The sequence below is a fragment of the Micromys minutus genome (genome assembly GCF_963924665.1).
Source record: "Micromys minutus genome assembly, chromosome: 2".
Classification (NCBI taxonomy): domain Eukaryota; kingdom Metazoa; phylum Chordata; class Mammalia; order Rodentia; family Muridae; genus Micromys; species Micromys minutus.
Genome location: NC_137971.1, coordinates 88,112,047 through 88,137,790, shown reverse-complemented (window position 1 = coordinate 88,137,790; position 25,744 = coordinate 88,112,047). Strand labels below are relative to the sequence as shown.

General features: G+C 36.4%; 1 protein-coding gene across 1 annotated transcript; it reads left to right on the top strand.

Annotated features, from left to right (window-relative positions):
* Positions 1-764: 764 nt before the first annotated feature.
* LOC308417699 (olfactory receptor 5P55) lies at positions 765-1,691 on the top strand (the record flags this gene model as incomplete). Its single annotated transcript, XM_080913029.1, has 1 exon — positions 765-1,691. One exon carries the CDS (start codon positions 765-767, stop codon positions 1,689-1,691), a length of 927 nt encoding a protein of 308 aa, XP_080769155.1.
* Between the last annotated feature and the right edge of the window lie 24,053 nt (positions 1,692-25,744).

Sequence of the window (25,744 nt, the reverse complement as noted above, 5' to 3'; positions counted from 1 at the left end):
GAATGGAAAAAGGAGAAAAGAGAGAAAAAAAGAAATTAGACAAAGCAGTAGGATTTTACTGGAGTGAGTACAATGTGAGGAAGATGGCCAGGGAGGCCAAGTTATGGGCTTGATACTGTGAATGAATGACTGGAATGGGGCCTTGGGGAGATGGCTCAGCAGGTAATAGTACTGGATGCCCTTGTAACAGAAACAGATTAAACTCCCAGCATTGACACAGTGCTCACAGCTGTCCATACATAATTCCACTTCCAGGAAATTCAATGCCCTCTTCTAATCTCCATATATAAAACACGCATCTGATGTATAGACACACTTACAAACAAAAGTATATACATAAAAATAAATATATAGAAAGAATATAACATATTGGTAAAGAGGTTAAAGAAAATTATTGAATGATAAATTTTGGGTGTTTATGGCATTTTTAATTGATTTGAGCATGAGGAGAATCTCAAGAGATCATTGAAATTATCAACCTCAACACTGAAGGAAAGAGTTCTGAAGTCAAATTTCATGGTACTTTTTATAAAAAGAAAAAGGTAATGAGAAAAAAAAGGGGGGCCAGATAATTGTATACCATTTACTGGAAGAGGAAGGAACAAAATCTCTAATTCTTCAAAGCATAGATATTTATATTTAGTCAAAGGAAGGAATTATTATTCTATCCATAGAATAATAAAAGAAAAACACATGATACACTGAAGAACAATACAAACTAAGGAATTTCTGATTTCTCTCTACAGCGGCATTTCACAACTAAGATGGAGTCTCAGAACCACACCACGGTGACAGAGTTCATTCTTTTGGGGTTAACAGAAAATTCTACGCTGCGTGTCATCCTATTTATGACATTTCTAGGGATATATGCTGTTACTTTAGTGGGCAATTTTAGCATCATCAGTTTAATAAGAAGCTGTCCCCAACTCCATACCCCCATGTATCTGTTCCTTAGCCATCTGGCTTTTGTAGACATTGGGTTTTCCACATCAATCACAATGTTTACAGGATTTCTTGGACATGGAATGGTACTCTCTGTGGCTGCTTGTGAAGCTCAGTTTGGTATCACAGTGACATTTGGTACAGCTGAGTGCTTCCTCTTAGCTGTCATGGCCTATGACCGCTATGTGGCCATCTGCTCACCTCTCCTTTATTCAACACATATGTCCCCCAGGATCTGCTTCCTTTTAGTTGGAGCTTCCTATGTGGGTGGCTGTGTGAATTCATCAACATTTACTAGTTGTCTGTTGAGTCTGTCCTTCTGTGGACCAAATCAGATAGATCACTTTTTCTGTGACTTCCCTGCTGTGTTGAAACTCTCTTGCTCAGATGTCTCCATTATTGGAATTATTCCTTCCATCTCTGCTGGATCCATCATTGTGATCACAGTGTTTGTCATAGCCATTTCCTACACCTACATCCTCATCACCATCCTGAAGATGCGCTCCACTGAGGGTCGACAGAAGGCCTTCTCCACCTGCACCTCCCACCTCACTGCAGTCACTCTGTACTATGGGACCATTACCTTCATTTATGTGATGCCCAAGTCAAACTACTCTACTGAACAGAACAAGATACTGTCTGTATTTTACACAGTGGTGATTCCTATGCTTAACCCCCTCATCTACAGTCTGAGGAACAGAGATGTAAAGGAGGCTCTCAGGAAGGCCATCACCAGAATCTTTGCATAGACTATAATGAGTTTACAGATGCATGCCACTATTAGAACTTAGTGAGTTCTGCTCAAGTTGTGTAAGTTAAAGTTCTATTCCTTTGTATCAACTCTTCTCTTTATACACTTGTGTGTGTGTGTGTGTGTGTGTGTGTGTGTATAGTAAGAAGACATCTTGGCATTCATGAAGTTATAAAAACATAGCAATAATTATTACTAGTATAAAATTACTGAATATGTCATAATTTTTCATTTATTTTGTTTATGAAGCAAACAATAATTTAATCTTGCAATTTTAAGAACATTATAAATAAATTGCACATTGATTCTGTTTATTCTGAAAAATGAAAGTGTCATTGTTATTTCTTATTTTGCAAAATGACAGTGAAAAATAAAAGTTGATCCACCATATAATCACGAGGCAACATAGATATGAGATTAATGGTAAAATTCGGAAACTTAAAAACTAATAGTTTTTGAATTTACATTTAACTTTGTATAATACATAAATTAGGTTGGCACTTTAAATTAGTTTCAATTTACAGAGGTGGATATCAAGCATTGAGAAATCAGGCAGTTTCTCAAGAGACATAGATGTACAGACATTCCCTCTGATTCTATATTTTATGTAACATGAGTGTTGACTCAATTCCTTTGGTTCTGTGTTCCTCACAGGTGACCAATATTATGCCATGATAAATCTAAGGTTGTGAGCACTGTTGTGATATCCATGTTTGGTCTATCAAGCCTTAATACTTCACATTAATCTTCTAGAACAGTTGGTTTTATAAGGACTATCTTGTTTATGCACAACATAACTAGGTTATACCTCGGTAAACTGTCTTCCTTCCTACTTTGGGGAAAATAAAATTTTTATATTATATTTGTACAAATTTGCTAGCATTCCACACACTTTAAAAAACACACTAAAATCAGACTTCTGACATAGTGGTACATGTTATAATTTAGAAGACCATTTTGTAATCAAAGTACTTTGATTAAATGCTTCCATATCAATCATGAATCTGGGTCTATTTTGAAATTAGGATTTAATGCCCCATTCCATATAATAAACCAGAGATGATGTTACAGATTACAGTGCACAATTTTATTGTAGAAAGTATCTTTTTGCCCAACACATTCATCAGCTTATCATGAGCCTGAAAAAGTTAAGGTGAAAATGATTTCCATATGGGAACTCCAGGGCACTCCATAGAACAGACTTAAGTTACTGGTTATTTCTTTTTTAAGCAAAATTTAGAATCTTATCCCTCATGTCAATAGAGCTGGAGATATCAGGACTTGGGGACTATTATCTTAATAAATAATAGAAAATATTTATAATTTTCTAAGTGAAATTGTAGAGTATAATATTAGACAGAGGGGAAAACAGAACAAATGAAAAATAATAGATATAAATGCAAAATTATGACAATGTTATTCCAGTCTTAAAATTACTCATATCTTAATATTTATTCCATTTAAATGATACAAAAGTAAGGCAATTAAATAAATTATCGAAAGAACTTGTCACATGGTGAAAATGAAAATGTTATAGCTGAGAAAAAGAGGGCATTCCTTCTTTCATTTATGGAGAACAATCCTCTTGTCAGAAAAAAAAAAAAATCTCCACAAACAAGTCATGTTTTCTTTCCCTCCAGTTAGCACCATACAAAGAGGAAGGATACAGTCTTCCAAGAGTCATTTTGTCAGTAGTTTTGAAGAGACATCTGTTCATATGATCTCAATGCTTATTAATTGCCAGGTTTCATGATGGCATGAAGAAAATTAAGCCACCTTAAAAGTATCACCTAAAGTAATCCATATACTATATTGAAGTCAGGCATTTCTTTACCCAGAGATGTTTGTGCATTTACATACATGTTTTAAATAAGAGCAAATATTTAGAATTTTAGACTAGCATTAATCTTTAAAAAATAGCACACAAGTTGCTCAAGAAGCAAGCCCAAAGTCCCTATGGTCAAAATGTGTGTATCTCTCAATACTGTTTTTAAATGAAATTGAGGCAAGCAGGTTCTGATTTAAAGAGTCATGTTCATACCCACAACAAGGCTTTGCAGTGGGCCAGCCTGTGAGTGAAGAAAAGCACCCTGATGACTTTCTGTTAAAAAACACAATCGTGTGCGAGAAAATTATTGTGTACAACAAAATGAAGCATATTCAGATGCTTGTCTTTCTGGAACCACAGTAGAAATGATGACTGACAATAAAACCCCCAGTGCATTTTCAGGAGGTTGCATCCAGGGCAAATGATTGAAACATTTCATTTACTTGACTTCTGCCTTACTGGCTAGTGGAGTGCTGCTGCTTAGATGCTTCAGAATAGATTCTAAGTTTGTTCTACTATGAGTTAGGAAGATGCTGAGGACACCTAGAAAAGGATCAACCCCTCTTATAAATTCTTGAATCATTTTATTCCTCCTTAGTAAAATGAAGAACAAATGAAACAAATCATTTCATTACTTTCTTTTCTGTCTGATATTTCAGTAGTCCTTTTCCATTTGATTGAAAGATTATCAGAAAGTATTTTGTTAGCTTACTAACTCTACTGAAGCTTGTAAGGTTCTGCACACGGGATATTCATTTGGGAAACAAATGTCTTTATTTTCAGCATATAAGCAATACGTGTTCAAAAGCACACCATAGACTATGTATGTTCCATGAAGGAAGGTTAGCCAGACCATAATCAATCACTTGGTTCCATAAGGCATTAATGTAAATCAAACTCATGAACTTATTTTTTAGACACTTTCTGTATTTATATTTGAAATATTAGCACTTTCCAAACCCTACTCCCAACACCCCACTCCTTCCCCTTGTCTTGTGCACTCCCTCCTGATCACCCTCTCTACTCCATTGCTTTGGCATTCCCCCACATTGGGAAAATATGCCCTCCCTGAACCAAAGACCTCTTCTCACATTAATACCAGACACTGCTATCTTCAGCTACATATGCACCTGGAGCCATAAGTCTCTCAATTTGTGCTCAATGATTGATGTTTTAGTCCATGGGAGTTTTGGAGGGTTAGTTTGGTTAATAATGTTATTCTTCCCATGAGGTTGCAACCCCTTTCAGGTCCTTCAGTCCTTTCTTTAGCACCTTCATTAGCGTTCCTGTGTTCAGTCTGATGGTTAGCTGCAAACATGCTCAGATGTATCTATGTGACTCTGGAAGAACCCTGAGTAGGCATTTTTATCTGGTTCCTGCCAGTAAGTACTTTTTGTGCATCAGCAATAGTGCTTGGGTTTGGTGGCTACATTTAAGGTGGATACCTGGGTGAGGCAGCCTCTGAAAGATCTTTTCTACAATCCATATTCCCCTATTTGACCTTGTATTTCTCCCACGACTGTTTTGTCATCTTTCTAAGAATGACCGAGGTATCCTAAATTGGGCCTTCCTTCTTTTTTAGCTTCATAGGTCTGTGAATTGTTTCTTGGATAGTCAGAGCTTTCTGGGGATAGTATCTACATATAAGTGAGTGCATACTATGTGTATTCTTTTGTTACTGGATTATGTCTCTCAGAATGATAGTCTCTAAGTTTCATTCAGTTGCCTAGATATTTTTTTAGTGTGCACAGAGAAGTTGTTGGCAGTGACTTTGAGCTTATGCTCATATTTCTTTTTTTCCCCTTACAACTTTGTTTTTTAAAAAAGAGGAATACATATACAGATTTTAAAAGGCATTTTGGCATAACATTATATAAATATTTTTCTCAGTATTTAATGCTTTTAGAGGTTTGATAGCATGCATTGAAATCCCACTAGTTGTGATAAGCATAAAGTACATGTAAGATAGAACTTAACATGGAAAGATTTCTTGTTGAGTATAGATTAAGCATAATAATCTGTGAATACCAAAAATTACCACAAGGCTATTGTCTTAGTTCTTGGATTATTAATGATTTAAGGTCCAGGTGTATAACACTCTGAGAGGGTGCTATACATTTGTTTTTTTTTTCTAAGAAGAACTGAGGCTTTCATTTTTGGCCTTTGTTTTTCTTGAGCTTCATATAGCCTGTGAGTTGTTTCTGGGGTTTTCAGAGCTTTCTGGGGTTAGTATCAAATTATCAGTGACTGCATATTATGTCTGTTCTTTTGTGACTGGGTTATCTCACACAAGATGATATTCTCTAGATGCATTCATTTTCTTAAGAATTTCATAAGGTCATTGTTTCTGATAGCTGAGTAGTACTCCATTGTGTAAATATACTACAATATTTGTATTCATTCATCTACTGAAGGACATCTGGGTTCCTTCCAGCTTCAGGCTATTATAAATAGGGCTGCTATGAACATTGTGGTGTATGTTTATTTATTGTATGTTGGAGCTTCTCTGAGGTATATGTCCAGAAGTGGAATAACTGGGTCTTTAGGTAGTACTATGTTCAATTTTCTGAGGAACTGCCCAACTAATTTCCAGAGTGGTGGTACCAGTTTACAACCCCACCAACAGTGGAGGAGTATTCATTTTCCACATCCTCGCCAGCATCTGCTGTCATCTGAAATTTCGATCTTAGCCATTCTGGCTGGTGTGAGGTGGAATCTCAGGTTTGTTTTGATTTGCATTTCCCTGATGACTAAGGATGTCTAGCACTTTCTTAGATACTTCTCAGCCATTCAATATTCCTTAATTGAGAATTTTTTCTTGAGCTCTGTACCCCATTTTTAATAGGATTGTTTGATTCTCTGGTGTCTAACCTTTTGAGTTATTTGTATAATTTGAATATTAGTCCTCTCTTAGTTGTGGGGTTGGTAAAGATCTTTTCCCAATCTGTTGGCTTCCATTTTATTTTCTTGACAGTGTCCTTAGCCTTACAGAAACTTTGCAATCCCATTAAGTCCCATTTGTTGATCTTTGACTTTAGAGCAGAAGACACTTGTGTTCTGCTCAGGAAATTTTCTCCTGTGCCTATGTATTCTAAGGTTTTCCCTACTTTCTTTTCTAATAGTTTCAATGTACCTATCTTAATGTGGAGATCTTTGATCCACTTGCACTTGAGCTTTGTACAAGGAGAATAAAAAAGGTCTATGTTCATTTTTCTGCATGCTGAGTGACATTTGAACCAATAATATTTGTTGAAGAGGCTGTCATTTTCCATTGAATGTTTACAGCTACTTTTTAAAAAATCAAGTGACCATATGTGTGAGGGTTCATTTCTGGATCTTCTATTCTATTGCATTGATCCATGTGCCTATTTCTGTACCAGAACCATATGGTATTCATCACAATTGCCTTGTAATATAGCTTGAGGTTAGGGATGGTGATTCCCACAGATGTTTTCTTGTTGTTGAGGATGGATTTCGATATGCTAGGTCTTTTGTTATTCCAGATAAATTTACACATTGCTCTTTCCAGCTCTATGAAGAATTGGGTTGGAGTTTTGAAGGGAATTGCATCAAATTTGTAGATTGCTTTTGGTAAGATGGCCATTTTTACAATGGTGATCCTTTCAATCCATGAGCATGGGAGATATTTCCATTTTCTGAGATCTTCCTCAATTTTCTCCTTCAGAGATTTGAAGTTCTTGTCATACAGGTCCTTCACTTGCTTAGTAAGAGTCACACCAAGGTATTTCATATCGTTTGTGACTATTGTGAAGGGTACCTTTTCCCTAATTTCTTTCTCTGCATGTTTGTCCTTTGAGTAGAGGAAGGCTACTGATTTGTTTGAGTTAATTTTATATCCAGCCACTTTGCTGAACTTGTTTATCAGTTGTCGAAGTTCTCTGGTGGAATTTTTGCCTAGAAAATTTGTGAAGTCAGTGTTTCTAGTAGTTGAGAAGTACTTCATTGTGTAAATATACCACAATTTCTGTATCTATTGCTCTGTTGAAGGACATTTGTGTTCTTTCCAGGTTCTGTCTATTATAAATAAGACTGCTATGAACATCGCAGAGCATGTGTTCTTGTTAGATGTTGGAGCATCTTTGGGGTATGTGCCCAAAAGAGGAATAGCTGGGTCTTCAGGTAATACTAAGTCCAATATTCGAAGGAATTGCCAGACTGATTTTCAAAGTGCTTGTTTCATTTTACAATAGCACAGAGAGTGGAGGAGTATTGTTCCTTCTCCACATCCACAACTGCATCAGCTGTCATCTGAGAGTTTGATATTAACCATTCTGACTGGTGTGAGGTGCAATCTCAGAGTTGTTTTGATTTGCATTTCTCTGATGACTAGGGATACTGAGAAATTCTTTAGATGCTTCTTAACATTTGGTATTCCTCAATTGAGAATTCTTTGTTTAGCTCTGTACCCCATTAAAAAAATAGGATTCTTTGATCTTCTGGTGTCTTATTTTCTTGAGTTCTGTTTATATATTGGATATTAGCACTCTGTCAGATGTAGAACTGGTAAAGATACTTTTCCAATCTATTTCTGTCTTCTGAATAGTATCCTTAGCCTTAGAGAAAATTTGCAATTTCATGAGGTCCTATTTGTTGATTCTTAATCTTAGAACATAAGCCATTGGTGCTCTATTCAGGAAAATTTCCCATGTGCTTATGTGTTCTGAGCTCTTCTCATTTTCTCTTCTAATAGTTTCAGTGTACCTGATTTTATGTGGAGGTCTTTTATTGACTTGCACTTGAATTTTGTTTAAGGAGATGAGAAAGTACCAATTTACATTCTTCTGCATGCTGTCTGCCAGTTAAATCAGAGCCATTTGTTGAAGAGGCTCTCTTTATTTCTATTGAATGTTTTTAGCTCCTTTGTCAAAGATCAAGTGACCACAGTTGTGTGAATTCATTTATGGGTCTTCAATTTTGTTCCATTTATCTACTTGCCTATCTCTGTACAAATACCATGCAGTTATTATCATGATTTATCTGTAATATAGCTTGAGGTCAGGGATGGTGATTCCCCGGAAGTTCTTTTTTTGTTGAGAATAGGTTTTGCTATCCTAGGTTATTCTAGATAAATTTGCAGATTGCTCTTTCCAACTCTATGAAGAATTGAGGTGGAATTTTGATGTGAATTGTATTGAATCTGTATATTGCATTTGGCAAGATGGACATTTTTACAATGTTAATCTTTCCAATCCGTGAGCATGGGAGATCTTTCTATCTTCTGAGGTTTTTGTTCAATTTCTTTCTTCAGCAACTTGAAGTTCTTGTCATACAGATCTTTCACTTGCTTAGTTAGGGTCACACCAAGGTATTTATATTCTTTTTGGCTATTTTAAATGTTGTCTTTTTCCTAATTTATTTCTCAGCCTGGTTATTCTTTGAGTAGAGGAAGGCTACTGATTTGTTTGAGTTAATTTTATATCCAGCCACTTTGCTGAAGTTTTCTTATCAGCTGTAAAAGTTCTCTGGTGGAATTTTTGGGGCATTTAGGTATACTATCATATCATCTGCAAATAGTGATATTTTTACCTCTTCCTTTTCAATTTGTATATCTTTGACTTCTTTTTGTTGTCTAAATGCTCTGGCGAGAACTTCCAGGACTATCTTGAATAGGTACGGAGATAGTGGGCAGTCTTCTCTGTTCTTGATATTAGTGGGATTGATTCAAGTTTTATTCCATTTAGTTTGATCTTGGCTACCTGTTGGCTGCATATTGCCTTTACTATGTTTAGGTATGGGTCTTGGATTCTTCATCTTTCCAAAACTTTTAACATGAAGGAGTGTTAATTTTTTTCAAATGCTTTCTCAGTATCAAGTTAGATGCTTGTTTGGCTTTTTTCTTTGTTTGCTTATATGGTATATTACATTGATGAATTTTCATATATTGAACCATCCCTGCATTTCTGAGATGAAACCTATTGATCATTGTGATTGATTGTTTTGATGTGTTCTTGAATTCCTTTTGCAAGAATTTTATAGAGTATTTTTGCATCAATGTTCATAAGAGAGATTGGTCTGAAGATATCTTTTTTGTAGGGTCTTTGTTTGGTTTAAGTATGAGCATAATTGTGGCTTCAATGAACAAGTTGGGTAGTGTTCCTTCTGTTTCTATTTTATGGAATATTTTTGAAAGTATTGGTATTATGTCTTCTATGAAAGTGTGATAGAATTCTGCACTGAACAGATATGGCCCTAGGCTATTTTTGTAGGGAGGCTTTTGATGACCTCTTCTATTTGTGTTATGGGACTGTTTAGATGATTTATGTAATCTGAATATAACTTTGATTCCTGGCATCTGTCTAGAAATTTGTCCATTTCTTCTAAATTTTCCAGTTTTGTTGAGTATAGGCTTTTATAATAGGAGCTGATGATTTCTTGAATTTCCTTCATTTCCATTGTTATGTCTCTTCTTTATTTTCTGATTTTGTTAATTTGGATATTCTGTCTATGCCCTCTAGTTATTCTGCCTAAGGGTTTATCAATCTTGTTTCTTTTCTCAAAGAAGCAGCTTCTGGTTTTGTTAATTCTTTGGATAGTTCTTTCTGTTTTTATTTGGTTGATTTTTACTCTGACTTTGATTATTTCCTGCAATCAATTCTTTTTGGGTATATCTGCTTCTTTTTGTTTTAGAACTTTTAGGTGTGCTGTCAAGATGCTAGTGTATGCTCTCTCCAAGTTTTTTTTTTTTTTTTTTCCCTTGGAGGCACTCAGCTATGAGTTTTCCTCTTAGCGCTGCTTTTATTGTATCCCGTAAGTTTCAGTATGTTGTGCTATTATTTTTGTTTAATTTAAAAAATTTCTTAATTTCTTTCCTATTTCTTCCTTGACCATATAATCACTTATTAGCACATTGTTCAGCTTCCATGTTTATATAGGCTTTTTGTAGATTTTGTTGTTATTAAAGACCAACCTTCGTCCATGGTGAACTGATAGGATGCAATGGAGTATTTTGATTTTTTTCATATCAGTTGAGGTTTGTTTTGTTACCAACTATATTGTTAATTTTGCAGAAGGTACTGTGAGATAATGAGAAGAAGGTATATTCTTTTGTTTTAGGATGAAATGTTCTGTTAATTTCAATTGGTTTATAACTTCTGCTAGTTTCACTGTGTCTCTGTTCAGTTTCTGCTTCCACGGTCTCCCCATTTATGAGAGTGGGGTGTTGAAGTCTTCCACTATTATTGTGTGTGGTGCTATATATGTTTTTATCTTTAGAAGGGATTTTTTCCCCCTGAATGTTGGTGCCTTTGTATTTGGAGCCTATATGTTCAGGATTGAGAGTTCATCGTGGTAGAATTTTTCTGTGATGAGTAAAAAGTGTCCTTTCTTATCATTTTTGATAACTTTTCGTTAAAAATTTTTTTAAATTCAATATTAGATTGGCTATTCCAGCTTTTTTCTTGGGACCATTTGTTTGGAAGGTTTTTTTTTTTTGCAGCCTTTTACTCTGAGGTAGTGTCTGTTTTTGTTCCTGACATAAGTTTTCTGTGTGCAGCAAGATATTGGGGCTTGTGGACCAGACGCCTAGCTGCTTTGCCACTCAGACCAGCAGATAACATGGGGTACAGGCCTGGCAGGCTGCACAGTGAGTGCCCAGAGCACAGAGAGCACTTGCAGGTGGTGCTTACGGCAAATGTTCCTTTCAGGCCCACAGCAAGAGGGTATCAGGATCTGCCTTAAAAGGCTGTGCTTGAGGACCAGACACCCAGGTGCTCTGCCAATTGGACCAGAAAATAATCTGGGGCACAGACCTAGTAAGGCAGCACCATGAGCACCCAGAAAACAGAGTACCTGGCGGTGTTGCTGGTGGCAAAAGTTCTTTCAGGCCCACCGTAAGAGAATATCCGGATCGACCCAGGAAATCTGTGCTTGAGTAATAGACGCCCAGGTGCACTTCCATCTGGCCTAGCAGATAACCTGGGGCACAGACCTAGTGAGGTTGTGCAGTGAGTACCCAGAGAACAGAGAGTGCTTGGCAGTGGTGCCCAGGCCTGTGTCAGAGAACCGTGATCTGCTTGGGGAAAGTCCAGGAAGGGCACACTGCGAGTTCTCAGTAAGCAGAGCGTGCTGTACTCACTGAATAAGGCTCCTTCTTGGCATGGAAAAAGAGCCAGGTCTCCACCACTAGTACCCAGGACCAGTGGGCAAAGAACTAAGGTCCCAGAACAGCCTCATGAGAGCTCCCACACCTGAGCCGACAAAGACAACTAAGTACCTGCCACCAGAACTCACTGCTCACCCACAAAAAGCCAAACACTCAGAAGCAATTTTCTTCCTGAGCCCACGACCCTCAGATCGATGGGAGAAACAGGTGCCAGTCACTGACAACAAGACCACACATAACCACAGATAACAAGATGGCAAAAAAAAGTGAAAAAACTTAATCAATGGAAACCAAGATAACCTAACAACATCAGAACACAGCTCTCCCACCAAAGCAAGTAGTGGATTGGCAAACACTCCAGAAAAACAAGACTCAGATTGAAATCATACTTCATGATGATGATGAAGATCTTGGAGAAGAGCATAAATAACTCCCTTAAAAAGTTACTAAAGACACACAGAAACAAATGGAAGCCCTTAAAGAGGAAACACAAAAATCACCCAAAGAAATACAGGAAAACACAACCAAAATGGGGAATGAATTGAAAATGGAAATGGAAACAATAAAGTAAACACAAAAAGAGACAATCCTGGAGATGGAAAACCTCAAAAAAAAAAAAAAAAAAAATCAGGAGTCACAGATGCAAGCATCTCCAACAGACTATAAGATATGGAAGAGAAAATCTTAGGGTAAGAAGACAACATTGAAATCACAGACAAAAAAGTCAGAAAAGATGCAAAAACCGAAAAGCTCCTAACCCAAAATTTCCAGGAGATCCAGGACACAATGAGAAGACCAAACTTAAAATAATAGAAATAGAAGAGGGCAAAGAATATCAACTAAGAGGCACAGTAAATATCTTCAACAAAATCATAGAAGTAAACTTCCCTACCCTTAAGAATGAGATAACCATAGGCATAAAAGAAGCATACAGAACTTCAAATAGCTTGGACCAGAAAAGAAATTCTTCATAACACATAATAGTCAAAAAACCAAGTATTCAAAAGAAAGAAAAAATACTAAAGGCAGTAAGGAAAAATGTCATGTAACATATAAAGGCAGACCAATCAGAATTACATTTGACTTCTCAACACAGACTATGAAAGCTAGAAGATCCTAGATAGACATCATACAGACTCTAATAGTACACAAATGTCAGCCCAGATTACTATATCCAGCAAAACTCTCAATAACCATAGATGGAGAGACCAAGATATTCCAGGACAAAACTAAATTTATATAATATCTGACCACAAATCCATCCCTACAAAGAATAATAGATGGAAAAATCCAACACAAGTAGAGAAACTACACCATAGGGAAAAAAAGACAAGAAAATACCTAAGCAAAAAAAACCAAAAAAGAAGGACACACAGAAATAATTCTAGTTCTAACAGAAAAGATAGCAGGAAACACACCTACTTCTTATTATCTGTTAACATAAATGAACTCAATTTCCCAATTAAAAGACATAGATTGACAGACTGGATATATAAACAGAATCCAGCATTTTGTTGCATACAGGAAACTCATCTCAGAGACAAAGACAGATATTACCTCAGAGTTAAAGGGTGGGAAAAAACCTCCCAAGCAAATGACCCAAAGAAACAAATTGGAGTAGCCATTCTAATATTAAATAAAGTAGACTTGCAACCAAAATTTATCAAAAAAGTTAAGAAAGGACTTTTTACTCATTACAGAAAAAAATTTATCAGAATGAATTCTTAATCCTAAACATAGATGCTCCAAATTCAAGAGGACTCATATTCATAAAAGAAACCCTAATAAAGCTCAAAACATACATTGCACCGCACACAATAATGGTGGGAGACCTAAACACACCATTCACATCAATGGACAGATCGTGGAAGCAGAAAATGAACAAGGACGCAGTAAAACAAGCAGAGTTTATGAACCACATGGAATCAACAGACATCTACAGAACATTTCATCCTAAAACAAAAGAATACACCTCCTTCTCAGCACCTTATTGCACATTTTCCAAAACTGACCATATAGTCAGTCACAAAACAAGCCTCAATACATATAAGTAGATTGAAACACTCCCAGTATCTTATCAGATCACCATGGACAAAGGCTGGTCTTTAATAACAACAAAGACAACAAAAGGCCCACATACACATGGAAGTTGAACAATGTTCTACTCAAAGATAACATGGTCAAAGTAGAAATAAAGAAAGAAATTAAGGATTTTCTAGAATTTAATGGATATCAAAGCACAACATACCCAAACCTATGGGATGCAATGAAATCAGTACTAAGAGGAAAACTCCATAGATCTGAGAGCCTCCAAAAAGAAACTGAAGAGAGCATACATTAGCAACTTGACAACACAGCTGAAAGCACTAGAACAAAAAGAAACAGATACACCCAAGAGGAGTATATGGCAGGAAACAATAAACTCAGAGCAGAAATCAACCAAGATGAAACAAAAAGGACCATAAAAGAATCAACAACACCAGGATCTGTTATTATTTTTTTTTGAGAACATTAACAAGATTGATAAACCCTTAGCCAGACTAACCTAGCCAGACTAACTGGAGGGCAAATAGAGAGTATCCAAATAAACAAAATCAGAAATGAAAGGGGATTCATAACAACAGAAACTGAAAAAATTGAAGAAATCATAAGATCCTTCTACAAAAGCCTATACTCAACAAAACTGGAAAATCTGGAAGAAATGAATGAATTTCTAGAGAGATAACAGATACCAGAGTTAAATCAGTACCAAATAAAGCATCTAAGCACTCCCATGACAACTAAAGGAATAGAAGCAGTCATCAAAAGCCTCCCTCCCCCAAAAAAGCCCAAGACCAGATGGATTCAGTGTAGAAATCTATCAGACATTTATTGATTTCCTAATACCAACACTTTACAAAACTATTCTGCAAAGTACAGTAAGATAAAACACTACCCAACTCATTTTTGAAGTCACAATAACTCTAGTACCTAATCCACACAAAGACCCTACAAGGAAAGAGAACTTTAGACCAATCTCCCTTATGAATATTAATGCAAAAATACTCAATAAAATTCTTGCACCCGAATCCAAGAACATATCCAAATGATCATTCACCTTGATCAATTGGTTTCATCCATGGAATGCAGGGATGGTTTAATATACAGAAATCCATCAACATATAAACACACTAAAAAAAAAAAAAAAACATACACACATACACACACATGATCATCTTACTCGAGGCTGAGAAAGCATTTGACAAAATTCAACACTGCTTTATGTTAAAAGTCTTGGAAAGAGCAGAAATCCAAGGCCCATACTTAAACATAATAAAAGCAATATACAGCAAACCAATAGCCAACATCAAACTAAATGTTGGGAAACTTGAAGCAATCTCACTAAAATCAGGGACTAGACAAGGCTGCCCACTCTCCCCCTACCTATTTAACATAGTAGTTGAAGTTCTTGCCAGAGCAATTAGACAGCAAAAGGAAATCAAATGATACAAATCAGAAAGGAAGAAGTAAAAACATCACTATTTGCAGATGACAGGATAGTATACTTAAGTGACCCCAAAAGTTCTTTTATAACTTTTGTCACTTTATAAGTGACCCCAGAGAACTTTTATAGGTGATAAAAAAAACTTTAGCATGGTGGCTGGATATAAAATTAACTCAAACATCAGTAGCCTTCCTCTACTCAGAAGACAAACATGCAGAGAAAGAAATTATGGAAAAGACACCCTTCACAATAGTCACAAACAACACGAAATACCTTGATGTGACCCTAACTAAGCAAGTTAAATACCTGTATGAAAAGAACTTCAAATCCCTAAAAAGGAAATTGAAGAAGATATCAGAAGATGGAAAGATCTCCCATGCACATGGATTGCTAGGATCAACATTGTAAACATGCCCATCTTACCAAAAGCAATCTACAGATTCAATGCAATCCCCATCAAAATTCCAACTCAATTTTTATTAGAGTTGGAAAGGGCAATTTGTAAATTCATCCGGTATAACAAAAAACCAAGAATAGCTAAGTCTATTCTCAACAACAAGAAATCTGCACGAATCACTATCCCTGACATTAAACTATATTGTAAAGCAATTTGTTAAAAGCCACATAGTACTGGTACAGAGATAGGCAAGTAGATCAATGGAACATAATAGAAGATTCAGAAATGAACCCCCACACATATGGCCACTTGATTTTTGACAAAGGAGCTGATAATAATCAATAGAAAATAACAACCTCTTGAACAAACAGTGTTTGCCAAACTGGCAGTAAGCATGAAGAAGAATAAAAATAGACTCTTTATTATCTCCGTGTACAAAGCTCAAGTGCAAGTGGATCAAAGATCTTCACATTAAACCAGGTACAATGAAACTATTAGAAGAGAAAGTAGGGAAAACCTTAGAACACATTCACACAGGGGAAAATTTTCTGAACAGAACAGTAGTGGCTTGTGCTCTAATATCAAGATTCAATAAAAGGAACTTAATGAGATTGCAAAGTTTCTGTAAGGCTAAGGGCACTGTCAAAATAAAATGGCAACAAACAGATTAGAAAAAGATCTTTACCAACCCCACATCTGATAGCGGTCTAATATCCAATATATACAAATAACTCAAGAAGTTAGACTCCAGAGATTCAAACAATCCTATTAAAAATGTAGTGCAGAACTAAACAAAGAATTCTCAATTGAGAAATATCAAATGGCTAAGAAGCACTTAAGGAAATGCTTGACATCCCTAGTCCTCAGAAATATGCAAATCAAACAACCCTGAGATTCCACCTTATAGCAGTCAGAATAGCTAAGATCAGAATCTCAGATGACAGCTGCTGAGGAACTCTCCTCCACTGTTAGTGGGATTTTAAGCTGGTACAACCATTCTGGAAATCAGTTTGGCAGTTCCTCAGAAAATTGGACATAGTAGTACTCGAAGATCCAGTTACTCCACTTCTGGTCACATACCCCAAAGATGTTCAAACATATACAATGTACACATGCTACACCATGTTCATTAAAGTCTTATTTATAATAGCCAGAAGCTGGAAAGAACTTAGATGTCCTTCAGTAAATGATTGGATACAGAAATTGTGGTGGATTTACACAATGGGGTACTACTCAGCTATTAGAAACAATGACTTTATGAAATTCCTCGGAAAATGGATGTATCTAGAGAATATCACCCTGAGTGAGGTAACCCAGTCACAAAAGAACAAACACAATATACAGTCACTGAATTGAATACTAGCCTCAGAAACCTCTGAATACCCCAGAAACAACTCACAGACCATTTGAAGCTCAAAAGAAAAGTCCAAAAAATGGATGCTTTAGAACATAATAATAATAATAATAATAATAATAATAGTAGTAGTAGTAGTAGTAGTAGTAATAGTAATAATAGTAATAATAATAATAAAGTGTATAGCATCCTCTCAGAGTGGGGTAAACCTAGACCTTAAATTATTAATAACTCAAGAACTAAAAAGATAGCCTTGTGGCAATTTTTGGTAGTTAAAAATCATTACAATTAATCTATACACACCAAAAAATCTTTGACTATTTCCATGTTACATTTTGTTTTATATATGCTTTAGTAAGATTTCAATGCATACTATCAAACCTTTAAAAAATCAAGTACTGACAAAATGTATTAATATATATTTATTAATATATATTTATGCTAAAATACTTTTAATAATCTGTACATGTATCTGTTTTTTAACATAATGTTGTAAGAAAAAACCTGAAATACAAAAAAGGATGTTGGATCCTGTTTATAAATCCAGTCTGATGGTCTTTGTCTTTTTATTGAGGAATTGAGTTTATTGTTGTTTAGAGATATTAAGGAATATTGATTGTTTTGTCCTGTTTTTTTGTTGTTTTTGTGGTTGTTAGAGGTAGAGTTAGTTTGTGTGCTTTTCTTCTTTTTGTTTTCTTGCATGATTATTCCCTTGCTTTTCTTAGGGTAAAGTTTCCCTACTTTTTTTGATTTTTCCATCTATTATACTTTGTAGGCTGGATTTGTGTACAGATATTGTTTAAATTGTGTTTTGTCCTGGAATATCTTGGTTTCTTCATTTACGGCAATTGAGATTTTTGCTGAATATAGTAAGCTGGGCTGGCAATTCTTTTCGGGTCTGTATGATGTCAGTCCTGGATCTTCTAGCTTTCATAGTCTCTCTTGAGAAGTTGGGTGTAATTCTGATTGGTCTGTCTTGATATGTTACTTGTACTTTTTATCTTACGGCTTGTAAGATTATTTCTTTGATTTGAACATTCCTTGATTTGACTATTATGTGTCCGGAGGAGTTTCTGTTCTGGTACAATTTATTTTGAGTTCTGTAGGTTTCCTCTATGTTTATGATTATCTCATTCTTAAGGGTAGGGAAGTTAGTGTTTCTAATCTATTCAGGATATTTACTGTGCCTTTTAGTTGATATTTTTTGCCCTCTTCTACACCTATTATCCTTAGGTTTGACCTTCTCATTGTGTCCTGAATATCCTGAATGTTTTGGGCTAGTATCTTTTTGAATTTTGCATTTTCCCTGACTGTTGTGTATGTTTTTTATATTGTCTTTTGCCCATGGGATCCTCTTTTTCATCTCTTGTAATCTGATGGTAATGCTTGCATCTATGACTCCTGATTTCTTTCTTATGTTTTCTACCTCCACGGTTGTCCCTTTTTATTATTTATTGTTTTTATTTCTGTTTTCAATTTCTTCACGTATTTGTTTGTGATTTCCTATAGTTCTTTTAGTGATTTTTTGTTTCCTCTTTAAGGGCCTTTACTTGTTTAAATGTGTTCTCCTGACTCTGTTGTAATTGTTTAAGGGAGTTCTTTGTGTACTTTTTGACGATATCTATCATCGTCATGAAGTATGATTTTAAGTCTAAATCTTGTTTTTCTGGTGTGTTGATATATCCACTACTTTCTGTGGTGGAAGAGCTGAGTTCTGATGTTGCCAGGTTTTCTTCGTTGCTGTTGCTTAGAATCTTGCACTTGCCTTTTGCCATCTTCTTATCTTTGATGCTATATGATCTTGTTGTCTTTGAATGAAGCTTGTCTTTTGTGTGAATCTGTGGGCCTCTGACTTCAGAGAAGATCACTCTGGATGTTCAGCCCTCTGTGAGCAGGATGTGAGCTGCAATGGCGGTGAGCCAGCTCCACCTCTGTGTGCAGATGGAGGCATGAAGGGCACACACAAGCAGTACCATGATACCTGTGCCGTGAGATTTCCCAGAGGTCTCTCCCCAGATAGTCAGTGGAGAAAGAATGTGGGCTCACCTATGGGTTTAGTAGGTAGAGTAATCCTGCATCTAGTCTGAGTTCTCAGTTTTCTGTTGGCAGGACAAGAATCCTGATGGCAGTGCACCTGCTCTGTCTGTGGCTCTGGGCAGAGATAGATCAACAGTCTCTTTTCAAAATAAGTTCCTGAGAGAGTGGAATGGATGACTGCCATCAGGACTCAGGACCTGCATGAAGATGACTGAACTTCCAGAACAGCCTCACAAGTGCTCTCCCACCTGACCCAACAGAGACAGAATAGAGTCACTACCAACAAAACTCACTGCCTGCCTGCAGGAGTGAAACACCCATGAACAATTTATATTTTATCTTCCAACACACCAGAAAAACACCCTTCTGGAGAACCACAATCCCAGACCCCAGGCTGTATTACAGATCAATTGTAATAAAAAAAAAAAAAAAAAAAAAAAAAAAAAAAAAAAAAAAAAACTGCCTGTAAAGACACAGGAAGGTAGCTCAGTGGAATAGAATCAAAGACCCAGAAATGAACCCACAGAGCCATGGTCACTTGATTTTGACAAAGGAGCTAACAATATTCAATGGACATTCAAGAGACATCCATGTCTGGTTCCTGCCAGTAAACACTTTTTGGCATCAGCACTAGTGCTTGGGTTTGGTAGCTGCATATGAAGTGGTTCTCCAGGTGAGGTAGTCTCTAGATGTTTTCTGAAATTCCTACTCCTTTATTTGACCTTGTATTTTATCCCCTGTTTTTTACTCCCTTCTAAGAAAAACTGAGGCATCCACATTCTGGTCTTTCTTCTTGTTGAGCTTTATAAGTTCTGTGGATGGTTTCATGGATATTCTGAGCTCTGTTTTGGGTGGGGGTATTAGTATAAGTGTTATAAGTGAATACATACCGTGAGCTTTTGTTTGTGTGACTGGGATACTACACTCAGAATGATAGCTTCAAGTTCCATCCACTTACCTAGAAATTTCATGAACCCATTTTTAATAGCTGAGTAGTACTCCATTGTGTATATGTACCACAATTTCTAAATCCATTCTTGTGTTGAAGGACATATGAGTTCTTTCCAGCTTCTGGATATTATAAATAAGGCTGCTATGAAGATTGTTATGCATGTGTCCTTGTTAGATATTGGAGTTCCTTTGGGGTATATTCCCAGGTTTGGTATAGCTGGGTCTTCAGGTACCACTTTTTCCATTTTTTTAGGAGCTTCTAGGCTAATTTCCAAAGTGCTTGCACCAGTTTACAATCCCACCAACAATGGAGCAGCGTTCCTCTTTCTCCTTATCCTCACTAGCATCTGCTGTCACCTGAGTTTTTGATCTTAGCCATTCTGACTGATGTAAGGTGGAAATTTAGGGTTGTTTTGATTTGCATTTTCCTATGACTATGGATGTTGAACATTTCTCTCTTTTTTTTCTTTTTGTCTTAGAACTTTATTTAAAAAAGAGAGATAAATGTACAGATATTTAGAAGCCTTTTGGCAATTCTTTTCGAGGTTTGTTAGCATACATTGAAATCCCACTAGTTACCATAAACATAAAGTACATGTAGAACAGAGTGTGACATGGAAACCATCAGAGTTTTCTTGGTGTGTATATATTAAACTTAATAATCTTTGGATACCAAAAATTGCCACAAGGCTATATTCCTAGCTCTTGGATTATTAATGATTTAAGTTCTAGGTGTACTGCACTCTGAGAGGGTGCTATACACTTATTTTTTTCCTAAGAAGGACTGAGGCTTTAACTATTTGGCCTTTGTTATTCTTGAGCTTTATATGGCCTGAGAGGTGTTTCTGGAGTATTCAGAGCTTTCTGTGGCTAGTATCCAATTATCAGTTACTGCATATTATGTCTGCTCTTTTGTGACTGGTTTACCTCACTCAGGACAATATTCTCTAGGTGCATCAATTTTCCTAGAAATTTCATAAAGTCATTGTTTCTAATAGCCGAGTAGTACTCTACTGTGTAAGTATACCATAATTTTTGTATCCAGTGCTTATTGTATTGTATCAGCCATTTGATATTTCTCCATTGAGAACTCTCTGTGTAGCTCTATACTCAATTTTTAAATAGCATTCTTTGATTTTCTAGGGTATAACTTTATAAATTCTTTTTATATTTTGGATAATAGTCCTCTATCAGATGTGGATTGGTCAAGGTCTTTTGCCAATAAGTTTGTCGCTGTTTTGTCCTCTTGACAGTGCCTTTTCCCTTAAGGAAGCTTTGCAATTTCATGAGGTCCCATTTGTCAACTCATGATCTTAGAGATTAAGCTACTGGTGTTTTGTTCAGGAAAATTTTCCCTGTTCCTATGTGTTTTAAGCTCTTCCCCAATTTCTGTTCAATTACTTTTAGTGTAACTGGTGTTATGTGGAGGTCTTTGATACACTTGGACTTGAGCTTTGTACTAAGGGATAAGAAGGGATCAATTTGCATTCTTTCGCATGCTGACTGCCAGTTGAACCAGCACTATTTGTTGGAAAGGCTGTCCTTTTTCTGTTGGATGTTTTTGGCTCCTTTGTCAAAGATCAAGTGACCATAGGTTTGTGGGTTTATTTTTGGGTCTTCCATACTATTTCATTGAGTTACCTTCCTGTTACCAATACCAGGCATTTTTTTTTAATTGATGTTGATCTGTAGCTTGAGATCAGGGATGGTGATTCCCCAGGTAGTTTTTTATTGTTGAGAATGGTTTTTGCTATCCTGGGTTTTTTATTATTCCAAGTGAATTTGCAGGTTGCTGTTTCTAACTCTTTGAAGAACTGAGTTAGCATATTAATGGAGAGCATTCGGAAAGCAGGCCATCCCCCAGTGACTCAGAAAAGCAGTAACTCTGCCTTAGGGACTCAGTTTCCACACAGAGGGCCCTTGCATGCAGAACAAATGCTCAGGCCATCTGCCACTGGGAACAGCAGAGATCCAAGGACACAGGTCAGGTACATGGGAGAGATGGTAACCAATCACTGACAACAAGACCACGTATAATCACAGACAATAAGATGGCAAGAAGAAAGCAAAAGAACTTACCCAAGGGAAACCAAGACAACCTGTCAACACCAGAATCCAGCTCTCCCATCACAGCAAACAGCAGAATGCCAAAAACTGCAGAAAAAGAAGACTCAGACCCAAAATCCTACCTCAAGATGATGATAGAGATCCTTAAACAAGAACAGGAGAAAAAGCATTAAGAAAAAGAAGATTTTAAAGAGGAAACAAGAAAAAGAACTAGAGGAAAACAGAAACAAAGAGATGAAGGAATTGAAGAAGGAATTTAAGATGGAAATGGAAACAATAAAGAAAACACTAAGAGAGACAATTCTGGAGGTAAAAAATCCTAAATAAGAAATCAGGAGTCACAGATGCAAGCATCTATAACAGACTACAAGAGAAGGAAGAGAAAATCTTGGGGGCAAAGACAACATGGAAAACATAAACAAAACAGTCAGAGAAGATGCAAAAGCCAAAGGCTCCTAACCCAAAATGTCCAGGAGATGCAAGATACAATGAGAAGACCAAACCTAAGGATAATAGGAATAGAAGAGGGTGAAGAATATCAACTAAGAGGCACAGTAAATATCTTCAACAAAATCGTAGAAGAAAACTTCTCTACCATTAAGATTGAGATGACCATTAACATAAAGGAAGCTTACAGAACTCCAAATAGAGTGGACCAGAAAAGAAATTTATCCCGACACATAATAGTCAAAACGACATGCGCCCAAAGCAAAGAAAGAATACTAAAAGCAGTAAGGGAAAAAGGTCATGTAACATATAAAGGCAGACCAATTAGAATCACACCCCACTTCTCAACAGAGACTGTGAAAGCTAGAAGATCCTGGACAGATATCATGCAGACCCTAAGAAAACACAAGTTTCAGCTACAGCTGCTATACCCAGCAAAACTCTCAATCACCATAGATAGAGAGACCATGATATTCCAGGACAAAACTAAATTTACACAATATCTGACAACATACCCAGCACTACAATGAATTATAGGTGGAAAACTCAATACAAGGAGGGAAACTATATTCTAGTAAAACCAAAAAAAAAAAAAAAAAACCAAAAAACAAAAAACAAACAAAAAAAAAAAAAAAAAAAACCAAAAAAAACCTAAACAAGAAAACCAAAATAAGAAAGACACACAGGCACAATGCTACCTCTAAAAGCAAAAATAGCAGGAAACAGCAACCACTATTCCTTAATATCTGTTAACATAAATGGACTCAATTCCCCAATGAACAGATACAGGCTATCAGACTGGATACACAAACAGCATCCAGTATTTTGCTGCATACAGGAAACTTATCTCCGAGACAAAGACAGACACTATCTCTGAGTAAAAGGTTGGGGAAAAACCTTCCAAGCAAATGGCCCCAAGAAGCAAGCTGAAATAGCCATTCTAATGTCAAATAAAGAAGATTTTCAACCACATATTATCAAAAAAGACAAGGAAGGACACTTTTTACACATTACAGAAAAAATTTATCATGACGAACTGTCAATCCTTAATATATACGCTCCAAAAACAAGAGCATCCATATTCATAATAGAAACCCTACTGAAGCTCAAAAAATACATTGCACCCCACACAGTAATAGTGGGAGACCTTAACAACCCACTCTCATCAATGGACAGATCAGGGAAACAGAAACTGAACAAGGACACAGTGAAACTAGCAGAGGTTAAGATCCAATTGGAATTAATAGACATCTACAGAATATTTTATCCTAAAACAAAATAATACAGCTTCTTCTCAGCACCTCTTGGCACCTTCTCCAAAACTGACCATATAATTGGTCACAGAACAAGCCTGAATAGATATAAGAAGATTGAAATACTCCCATTGCATCCTATCAGATCACCATGTTCTAAGGCTGGTCTTCAATACCAACAAAAACAACAAAAAGCCCATAAACATATGGAAACTAAACAATGCTCTATTAAACAATAGCTTGGTAAAAGAAGAAATAAAGAAAGAAATAAAGGATTTTCTAGAATTTACTGAAAATGAAAACACAACATACCCAAACCTACGGGATGCAATGAAAGCAGCACTGAGAGGAAAACTCATAGCTCTGAGTTCTTCCCAAAAGAAATTGGAGAGAGCATACATAAACAACTAAACAGTAAAGTTTAAAGCTCTAGAACAAAAGGAAGCAGAAACACCCAAGAGAAGTAAAGGGCAAGAAATAATCAATCTCAGAGCAAAAATTGACCAAATTGATACAAAAAGAACCATTCAATGAATCAGAAAAACAAGAGCTGGCTCTTTGAGAAAATTAACAAGGTTGATAAACCCTTAGCCAGATTAACTAAAGAGCAAAGAGAGAGTATCCAAATTAACAAAATCAGAAAGGAAAATGGAGACCTAATAACTGAAATAAGGAAATTCAAGAAATTAACAGATTTTACTACAAAAGCATATACTTTACAATGCTGGAAAATCTGTAGGAAATGGACAAATTCTTAGACAGATACCAGATACTAAAGTTAAACCAGGACCAGGTAAACCATCTAAATAATCCTGTAACACCTGAAGAAATACCAGAAGTCATGAAATGCCTGGCAACCAAAAAAAAAAAAAAAAAAAAGGCCAGGTCCAGATGGGTTCAGTGCAGCATTATATCAGATATTTATTGACAACCTAATATCAACACTTTCTAAACTAGTCCACAAAATAGAGTCAGATGGAACACTACCTAACTCATTTTTTGAGGCCACAATAATTCTCATCCCTAAACCATGGCAAGACCCTACAAAGAAAGAAAACTTCAGACCAATCTCACTTATGGACATTGATGCAAATAACTCAACAAAATACTTGCAAACTGAATCCAAGAACACACCAAAATGATCATTCACCATGATCAAGTAGGCTTCATCCATGGGATGCAGGGAAGGTTTAATATATGGAAATCCACCAATGTAATCCACCATATAAACAAACTCAAAGAAAAATACCAGATGGTCATAGATGCTGAGAAAACATTTGACAAAATTTAAGATCTCTTCATGTTAAAAGTCTTGGAAAGAACAGGAATCCAAGGCCCATACCTGTCCCACGCTACTGTCTCGCTGGCAAGAACGCACACGGAACACCAGGATCCTTCTGCAGCAAAGCGTTTATTGCATCTTGAAGAGGAAGACCCCAGACAGGAAAAGGCACCCTAATTTATACCCCCAAGGGTGGCATGTCGCTGTGTGATTGGCTGCCCACCAGTGGTCTGATCGTGATGCCCTGGGATGGGCAGTGACTTGGCTCACACCAAGCTTTGGGCACAGGCCCAGTTTGTTTACAGGGAGGAGCCAGGCTGCCGCAAAAGAAGTCAGTGCCATCTAGTGGTGGCAAATGTTATCGCAGCTCTCCACACATACCTAAACATAGTAAAAGCATTATACAGCAAACCAATAGCCAACATCAAAGTTAATTTTGGGAATCTTGAAGATATCCCACTAAAATCAGAGACTAGACAAAGCTGCCCACTCTCCCTTTACCTATTCAACATAGTACTGGAAGTCCTGGCCGGAGCAATTACACAACAAAAGGAAATCAAAGGGCTACAAATTGGAAAGGAAGAAGTAAGAACACCACTGTTTGCAGATGACATGATAGTGTACTTAAGTGACACCGAAAATTTCCCCCAGAGAATTTCTATAGCTGATAAACAAGTTCCAAAAAGTGGCTTGATAAAAAATTAACTAAAGCAAATCAGGAACCTTCCTCTACTCAAAGAACAAACATGCAGAGAAAGAAAATAGGGTAAAGGTACCCTTCACAATAGTCACAAACAATGTGAAATACCTTGTTATGACTCTAACTAAG